The sequence below is a fragment of the Lontra canadensis genome, unplaced genomic scaffold (assembly GCF_010015895.1).
Source record: "Lontra canadensis isolate GAN:19392208 unplaced genomic scaffold, GSC_riverotter_1.0 scaffold113, whole genome shotgun sequence".
Lineage (NCBI taxonomy): Eukaryota > Metazoa > Chordata > Mammalia > Carnivora > Mustelidae > Lontra > Lontra canadensis.
The window spans coordinates 5,910,547-5,920,469 of record NW_022631107.1 but is presented as its reverse complement, the minus strand read 5'-3'; the positions used below and the strand labels follow the sequence as shown (position 1 = coordinate 5,920,469).

Here is a 9,923-nt window from a genome sequence, read left to right as displayed (position 1 = left end):
GAGGCCTGTCAAGTGCTCTTTGATAGTGTGGTCATCTCAGAAGGAAGCAAGATCAAACCATTTGGTTTACATAGATTGCAGAGACTTGGAATGTAATATTAAATCACAGGTTTCGCAGGCATCCTATTACTTTTTTTTTTTTTCAGGTTTTAAAACCTTTTATTGGCAGAGTCTAAGTCATGTGTTCCAATAATTAAGACCATTGGAGCAACAACAACAACAAAACGGCACTGATTAAACTGCAGCTTACAGCCTGCAGGGCATCTTGGACCAGCTTGGTTTTCACTCTAGATTTCACTGTCATCCCACCCAGACTTCCTTCACCAACACGCAGGCTCTTTTCCTTCCCTGCCAGCCAGCCAGCAGGTGGGAGAGACAGGCATGGCTCCTTGTCGGTAGTTCCCCGCTCTTTGATGTGTAAAGGGGTGATACAGTCATTTAAACTTGATCCAACCTCTTTGCACAAAATTACAAAGTTAAAAACCACGAAAAGCAGTAAAACACGAAGGCACTGCCTGTGGAAGTTGCAGCGCATGTTGGCGGCGCCCACCTCATTCCGACTCACCTGCTCACTTCTCCTGTCTAGTGGTTTCTTTTGTGGAGAGTGGGTTCTTCTCTTGTGTTTCTGTCCCCTTCCACTGCCATCTGGCAGATTTCTCAATCTCAGCCATATCAGGAAGCTTGCAGAGGAAGCAGAACGAGTTGCCCAAGTCAGTGGAGTCCGGTCTGTGCAGTGGCCACCGAATGCTCACCCTACTACACTCTCAACAGTTACATAGCTATTTTTAAAAGATGTTATTTATTTGAGAGAAAGAGAGAGAGCACAAGCAGGGGGAGGTGCAGAGGGAGAGGCAGAAGCAGACTCCCTGCTGAGAAGGGCGCCCGAAGCATGGCTCCATCCCAGGACCCTGGGATCATGACCTGAGCCAAAGGCAGATGCTTAACCGACTGAGCCACCCAGGTGCCCCATAATAGTTACATTTCTTAGAAAGTTGCTTGGGACGCCAGGGTGGCTCAGTGGGTTAAGCGCCTACCTTCAGCCCAGGGTCCTGGAATGAGTCCTATAGCAGGATCCTCGCTCAGCGGAGAGCCTGCTTCTCCCTCTGCCTCTGCTGCTTCTCTCTCTCTCCCCACCACACCCAATAAAAAAACAAATCAATAAATCTTTAAAAAAAGAAAAGAAAGTTGTACATACACTTCAAAGGTTTTGTGGTTTAATTGTGGAGTATTGTCACCTCACTAGCATCTTACTCTCGATAAGTTTAATAGTGATAGTGATAGATACTATCAAAATACATAGTAATGTAGCATAGTAATGAAAACAGTATCTATTACTGTGGTATAGTAATACCTGATACGGTAGCTAAGAGAGGAACAGACTTATATTTGAACACCTTTCTACTAAATTGGTATCAACTAAAAGAAGCTGCCGGCATGTCTATAGCATCTTAACAGTTTACAAATGCTTTCAGCTTCACTTCACCAACGCTGTGAAGGAACTCCGCTCCCCAAATTTAAGCGGTGTGCCCAAGCACAATCAAAATTTGAAATATTCTGTCAGAGAATAGAGAACTTAGCCTTTTTTTTTTTTTCTTTTTTGAAAGAGAGAGCAAGTTGGGGGCGGGGAGGAGAGGGAAAGAGAGAATTTTTAACAGACTCCACCCCCAGCAGAGTGATGCGGGGCTGGATCTCACAACCCTGAGATCCTGACCTGAGCCAAAATCGAGTCAACTGCTTAACCAACTGAGCCACCCAGGCGCCCCAAACCTAACATTCCTTTTACAGAGATGCAGGATGTAGAGAATTTGGGTTTGTTTTCCTTTCAGAACACTTTGTACTGAGGATGAGGAACAATTTTCACTCGAACTGCCTCAAAAAATGATTTTTTTGTTTCATTATACTGTTTCTAAATTAAGCAAGGCATCATATTTTTCAAAGACAAACATTATTTTACGATGCCAATAATGCAAAGTAAGGATTGTTTTTATCATTTCAATTGGCTTGTTTACTAGTCCTCCAATGAACTGTCTTACCCATTCCTTCAGGTGCAAAATGGCTCAAGTTTTAATGCGGCAGGGGCGGAGGGGGGAAGGCTATCAGGAGATCGGCAGAGTAAGGGACAATTGTGCAAGCAACTAATTGTGAAGTTTGGCTCTTTCCCCACATTTGCTCGCTCTTCATTTGTTCAAGAATAAAATCAAGGGCATGCTGCTGGGCATATTTTCACACCATATGCAGATGCTTGTAGAACATGAAGAATGACTTTCCAGGACTGAATGAAGCCAGATTGGAGTAGGAACCCTTCTCCATGGCAACATATGTGTGACATGCCGCTTGTATTACTCTCTGAACACAGCCACCAGCGAGCTCTGTCCGTCATTTCCGTGTGATCCAACTCCATCTGACAGGTGTCCAGCACCTGCTGTCAGTCTGACTCATCACCACGAATCACTAAATCCATAGAGGTCAAGTCTAAGGAAATAAACCAATAAAGGTGTTGAACTTAACGTAGTACTTCAGCTTTTCATCAAGGTATATATAGATACCTCGGGACAGATATCAATGTAATCCTTCCCATCAGTATGAAAACATTATCATTAATTTTTTTAAGGAGGCTCCACACTGGGCTCTACTCTGGGCTCCAGGGAGGGGCCTGAACTTAGGACTCCAAGATCAAGACCTGAGCTGAAATCAAGAGTCAGACACTTAACCGAATGAGCCATCCAGGTGCTCCAATTATCATTCATTTTTAAAGATTCAGCTTTATCTTTATTATTTTAAAACTTGTGACCAATATACTTTTTAATTAACTGAAAATTTTGGGTCCACATGTCTCCTGAATATCCATTAGAGGCCCCACAGAGTAAAAATTCAGAATTATGACATAGAGGTTTATACTGTATGTTCCCAAGAAACACTCATTTTCCCATGAGATGGACCAACTAAAATCATACAATGACAATTCATATTTTATCAATCCACAGAATTAAAGTAAATTTATGAATAGAATTTTCTCAAGGCTGTATTTTTCTTTCATACATTTTCTTTCACTTTGGACACATGCTAATCTTGTCTATAAATAAGCATCACTAGTAAATGATTAAAATTATCAACTAATAACAAAATATTTATTAATCTCTTAATTACATAACTTTTCTGATAGGCATCAAACATTTTTCTGCTGGTAAAGTGATTCCTAGTTGATAGGACAGAAGTAAATATCAAAATACCGCAGCGTATTATATAAAAGTGCCATGATTTCTAGTTTCATTCAAAAAAAGAATTTCAGGGGCGCCTGGCTGGCTCAGTGGGTTAAAGCCTCTGCCTTTGGCTCGGGTCGTGATCCCAGGGTGCTGGGATCGAGCCCTGCGTGGGGCTCTCTGCTTGGCAGGGAGCCTGCTTCCTCCTCTCTCTCTCTCTGCCTGCTTCTCTGCCTACTTGTGGTCTCTGTCTGTCAAATAAATAAATAAAATCTTAAAAAAAAAATTTCAGCATATACATTAGATAAAAATCTTGGACTTCACCAGGCCAAAAAGAAAATACTATGAATAAAGTAATAAAAGAAAAGACAAATTGGAAACTATGTTACAAACATTAGAGGCTTTTCCAACACAGTAAGGAAAAGACACAGCCAATAGAAGTCGGAGGAAGGACACGAATGGGTGTGTACCTCTGAGGAAGAGCTACAAATACAGTCTGTCATTCCTGGCACAGGAAAGAGCGCACAATACAGAGTAATGAACTAGGGCTCATTAGACTCTTCACGGCTTGTGATAAGTATCTGCTGAGCTCAATCAATACGTTTTTCACTCCGAATCCATGCCCACCAAGAAGCTTCTGATTAATAATTTGTTTTGTCAGGTGTTTGGAACCAGAATAGGATGAGCTAAATCATCAATCACGAATGCATAAATTAGCTCTGGGACCGATACATTAGTCTTATAGTAAAAGAAACTAACCAGCGAGGGAGATGTGTAAGTGTACATACTTGCAACTAGCAGATAAATAATTCCTGGGGATCTCATGCCCAGTGCAATGATTACAGACAATACCGTATTACAAACTTCGAAGTCGCTAAGAGATAAGATCTTAATTGTTCCCACCACACAGAAGAGACAGCAATTATGTGACATGATAGAGGTGTCAGCTAAGGCTATGGTGATGATCATATTGTAATATGGAAATGTATACCTTAAACTTACACAATGTTCTATGTCAATTACATCTCAATTTAAAAAAAGAAACTAACACTTTATAACAGATTTATAGCTAACAAAATACCTTCACATTTGTTGCGGATTGTGTTTGCATCAAAATCACTTCTCTGGGCCTAATCAACTCTGGAGCCTGATAGAAATCAATTTTACAGGGATGCCTGTGTGGCTCAGTTGGTAAATCGTTATGATCCCAGGGTCCTGGGATGGAGTCCAGAGTTAGGCTCTCTGCTCAGCAGGGAGCCTGCTCCCCCCCTCCCCACCGCACCACTTGTGATCTCTGCCTGTCAAATAAATAAATAAAATCTTAAAAAAAAAAAAAAGGTAATTAGAACAGAAGCTAACCACCTCATCAGTAGTTAATAATCAACTCTTAAAGCAGTTCTCAAAGGGAGGTCCCCAAAACCCTGTGATCCCTTGGGAACTTGACAGCTTCCCAAGATTTAATGACTTTTCTAAATAAACAAAGACATTAACAGACACAACTTTCTTTTTTTTTTTTCTTAAAGGTTTTATTTATTTATTTGACAGACAGAGATCACAAGTAGGCAGAGAGGCAGGCAGAGAGAGAGGAACAGAAGCAGTGCTCCCTGCTGAGCAGAGAGCCTGATGCGGGGCTCCATCCCAGGACTCTGGGATCACGACCTGAGTCGAAGGCAGAGGCTTTAACCCACTGAGCCACCCAGGCATCCCAAAAGACACAACTTTCTAATGAGATCAGTGGTGATATTACAAAGGTGATGTTTAAATTTGTTGTATAGTGAAGTGTGTTAACATCTGGATCATTTTCATCAGTGAATCAATATTTTCCAAATGATCAATGCACAATGTTACAAAATCGTGGCATGGGTAAAAGATCCATTCAAAGTATAAGGCAGGTGAAGGGATTTTAATGTAACAGAGTACAAAAAGTTCATTGGTATGGTTTCAGATTCCCCATTGCAACTAGACTTTAAGAAACCACTATATATCAAGTTTCGATATAGCAAAGAGTATGGGCAACTCTCTTTTTTAAAAAAAGATTTTATTTTATTTATTTGACAGACAGAGATCACAAGTAGGCAGAGAGGCAGGCAGAGAGGGAGGTGGGGGGAAGCAGGCTCCCTGCTGAGCGGAGCCCAATGCAGGGCTCGATCCCAGGCCCCCGAGATCATGACCTGAGCCGAAGGCAAAGGCTTAACCCATTGAGCCACCCAGGTGCCCCAATTGGCAACTCTCTTAAAAGACTTGTAAAATAGCCCCACTTCCACCCCACCCACCATCTTTTTATTTTATTTTTTTTAAGATGTATTTATCCATTTAAGAGAGAGAGAGAAAGCAGGGGGAGGGGCATAGGGAGAGGGAGAGAGTCCCCAAGCAGACTCTGGGATGAGCCCGACACGGGGCTCAATCCCAGGGCCCCAAGATCACAACCTGAACCGAAACCAAAAGTTGGTTATTCAACCGAGCCAACCAGGACCCCCTCACTCACCATTTCTTTCTTTCTCTTTTTTTTTTTAAGATTTTATTTATTTGGCAGAGAGAGACACTGAGAGAGGGAACACAAGCAGGGAGAGTGGAAGAGGGAGCAGCAGGCTTCCAGCTGAGCGGGGAGCCCAATGCAGGGCTTGATCCCAGGACCCTGGGATCACGACCTGAGCCGAAGGCAGACGCTTAACTGACTGAGCCACCCAGGCGCCCCACACTCATCATTTCTAATGCATGTCCATGAGAGGCCATATTTTCTTCATTTATGCCAAACAAGAACAACATGGATCAACCGCAGAAGTAGGTATCCTATTGAATATTCATGTCTGTTAAGCCAGACATGAAAGATGTTCGCAAAAATGTAAAATAAGGCCACTCTTCTCATTAGTAATTATAGTTTTAGAAAATATAGATAATTTTTAAAAAATAGTTTATTTATATTAGTGTGTAATGGGTTTATTATTTTCATTTTTAAACAAATTAATAAATATTTTTACATTTCTCAATGGTAATCTTTAATACAGTTAATACCAATAGATATCATGCCTATACACAGAAGTTCTTTGGAGTCCTCCCTAATTTCTAAGAGTGAAAGTGTCCTGAGACCAAAACCTTTCAGCACCTACATCTTAATGGAAGGATGGGAAGAAGCAGAGGTTTCTTCTGTCTCCGCAGATGGGCAATGGAATTCAGTCTTCTGCAGACTACAAAGCAGGCTGTGGGTGGAGGGAAACCTGAGATCTGAGAAGAGGCCAGAAAGTTTGAGAAGGTTGCTGTGGGAAACCAGGAGGGTGCTGGAAATACAGTGTGACGGTGCCCTCAGGCTTTTCTTAGGTGCCTCCTTTTGGACACACTTTCTGAGGCCAGTGGCATGTGTGCCAGGGCTTTCTTGCCTGAAGAGCTGCTTCCAGATGACCCAAGTCTGCTGGCCCTCGCTGTTGTGACAAACCCAGAGCCATGCTGAGATTCAAGCAGAGGTGGGCAGGGCGTCAGTCTTGTTGAGTCTAGTTATCCTAGTGGGCATGAAGTGGTATCTACGGTCATTTTAATTTGCATTTCCTTCATGGCTAATGATGTTGAACATATTTTCATGTATTTATCTCCCATTCATATATCTTCTTCAGGAAGGTCTGTTAAGAGTTTTGTCCACTTTTTAAAATATTATTTATTTATTTATTTATTTGAGAGAAAGCGAGCAAGAGAGCAAAAGCAGGGGGAGCCACAGAGGGAGAAGAAAACCCAGGCTGCCTGCTGAGTGGGGAGCCCAACACAGGACTTGATACCAAGACCCTGAGATCATGATTTGAGCCAAAAGCAGACGTTTAACTGACTGAGCCACCCAGGTGCCCCTGTTCATTTTTTCACTGGATTACTTGTCTTATTATTGAGTTGTAGTTTCCTTTATATATTCTAAATACAAGTCCCTATCAGATAGGTGACCTGCAAAAATTTTCCATCGTTCTCTGGGTTGTCTTTTCACTTCCCTAATGGTGCCTTTTCCAGCATAAAGTTTTTAATTGTGATGAAGCCTAACTTGTCACTTTTTTTTCCTTTTATGTCTTGTGTTTTTGGTGTCAGATCTAAGAAATCATTGCCTATTCCAAGTTCACAAAGATTTATACTTATGTTTCCTTCTAACAGCTTTGGAGTTTTAGCTCTAACATTTAAGTCTTTGATCCATTTTGATTAAATTTTGTCTATAGTTTAGGTAGGGGTTCAACTTCATTCTTATTCATGCGCATATCTGGTTGTCATGCCATCATCTGTTGAAAAGATGATTCTTTCCACATTGCATTTTCCTGGCAACCTTGTTGAAAATCAGTTTCCCGTGAATGTATGGATTTATTCCTAGACCGTCAGATCTAGCCCATTTGTCTGGATGTGTATCCTTATGCCAGTACCACATTGTTCTTTATAAATATACAGGTATAGCATGTATTGTAATTGAAAACTGTGAGTCCTCCAACTTTGTTCTTTTTTAAGATTGTTTCTAAAAAAAAAAAAATTTGTTTCTATATCATTTAAATTTCCATGAGAATTTTAGGATCGATTTGTCAATTTCTGTAAAGAAGCCAGCTGTAAGGAAGCCATTTTGATGGAGATTGCACTGAATTTGTAAATCAATTTGGGGAGTATTGCCATCTTAAAAATATTACATCTTCCATACCATGAAAAGGAGATGCCTGTCTATTTATTTAGGTCCTTCATTTTTAAATAATGTTTTATAGTTTTCAGAGTACAAGTTCTATGCTTATTTTATTAAAATTTCCCCTAATTATTTTGCTCTTTTCAATGTTATTATAAGTTTTACTCTCATTTTCAGATTGTTTATTGCTAATATATAGAAATACAATTGATTTTTGTATGTTGATCTTACAGCCTTTGTCCTTGCCGAACCCATTTATTAACTTTAATAGTTTCACTGTGCATTCTTTAGAATTTTCCATGTTACAAAATAATGTAATCTGGAATTATAGTTTTATGCATTCCTTTCCAATCTGAATGCCTCTGTTTTTCTTGTCTAACTACACTGACTACAACCTCTGGTAGAGCGTTGAACGGAAGTGGGGAAAGCACCCATCTTTGCTTATTCCTCATCAGAGGGGAGACATTCAGTCTAAAGCTAAGTGGGATGTTAGCTGTGGGGCTCCATAAATGCTCTTTGTTGGGTTGAGAATTTTGTATTCCTAGTTTGGGGAGTATTTTGATAATGAAGAGATGCTGAATTTTGTCAGATGCTTTTTACTGCATCTACTGAGATAACAGAAATCATTTTGTCATTGTGTAAACTTTGTTTTGGGCCTGTCAGGTGACCCTGTTTAATTATGAAGATGTGAAGCAAATACACAGCCATTATCTCCAGGAGAGCATGTAAAAGGCTACTTAGGGGATTAGCTATGATTTGGTCTGTGGAGCTCTCCGATGTATCTATGTGTTTTTTGTTTTAAATATTATATGTATTTATTTGAGGGAGAAAGAGAGAGAACATGGCAGGGTAAGGGGCAGAGGGAAAGGGAGAAGCAGACTCCCCACTGAGCAGGGAGCCCAACAAGGGGCTCTACCCCAGGACCCTGGGGTCATGACCTGAGCTGAAGGCAGACACTTAACCAACTGAGCCACCCAAGCACCTCTGCCATGCATCTATCTGAATTCCCAAAATTGAGTCAGTATCACGGACTCTTCTGGAAGAGAAGAGGTACATATTTCACCTCTTCTTAATGAGATAGGTCAGATTTGTAAGGCAGCTTTTATGGGAATATCTGCCCAACCCCTCATCCTATTAGCTGATTTGCTTCCCTGCGAAGTGCCTGTGTGCATTAAGAGTAAGTTTTCCCTACTCCACCGTATCTTTCTCCTGTGTCATGGGTAGCTGCATATAGGAACTTTTCCACAGCCACCGTTTACTAGACAGTATGAGTTGTCCTCAGTATGAGGGTGATCTGGGCTTGGGTCCCTAGGTAACACATGCAGGAAGCCATTCACCAATGGTCTCTTCCAGTTCCCAGGGCACCATGTGCCTTAGTTAATAAAGCAGTTCCTGCAGTACAGTAGGACCTAATACCTGATCAGTGTTCAGCCTCAGGGTTGCCCATTAGTAACACGTGAGAAGCTCTGGACCATTCTCCAGAAGCCAAAACAACAACAATGAGGTGAAATTCAGCTCTAAGGGGCATCTCTGAGTTCTGCCCTGGAAGCAAGCACAGGAGGATTATTTTAAGGACTTGAGAGCAGAAGTGCTTGGGGTATCTTTCCTTTGCCCCATCAGATAACTCTCCACCTCTCTCTTCCCTGCTCTATGCCTGGGAGATGGGTATACATGAGCCAGCTCAACAGACTCCCTAATTCTGTCTTCCACTTAGGTGTGGACAGTGGGGTTTGGTCACTAGCAGAAGATCAGAAGGCAAGAGGAAGGGAGGGGAGGTCATTTATCTCTTGGTTTCCTCCTTTGGGCCAACAAGGGCTATCTATGTCACTCTTCCTAAGGCTATTTTTCCTATCAGTTACTGGAAACAGGATACTTCCCCTTGATGCTTTAACTGACCTTAGCAGCATCTCCGTAAGCAGTCCCTTTGTTAAACGCTTTTCAAACAACCCAACTTGAGTGGGCTGCTTCCTGCCACCACCCTGACTAGGAAAGCAAATTTGAGGTTCTAGAACATATCTTGGGATGGAAATCTTGGGGGGGGGCAGATTTTCTACTATTTGTTCTGACTTGAACTTTGAAAGCAATGTGAACTTTTT

The 9,923-nt window shown here is 41.4% G+C and overlaps 1 protein-coding gene across 1 annotated transcript; it reads right to left on the bottom strand.

The window, feature by feature from the left end:
- Window positions 1–569: 569 nt before the first annotated feature.
- LOC116856864 (thymosin beta-4, Y-chromosomal-like) lies at window positions 570–671 on the bottom strand. Its single transcript, XM_032840545.1, has one exon. It carries the CDS (start codon window positions 669–671, stop codon window positions 570–572), a length of 102 nt encoding a protein of 33 aa, XP_032696436.1.
- Between the last annotated feature and the right edge of the window lie 9,252 nt (window positions 672–9,923).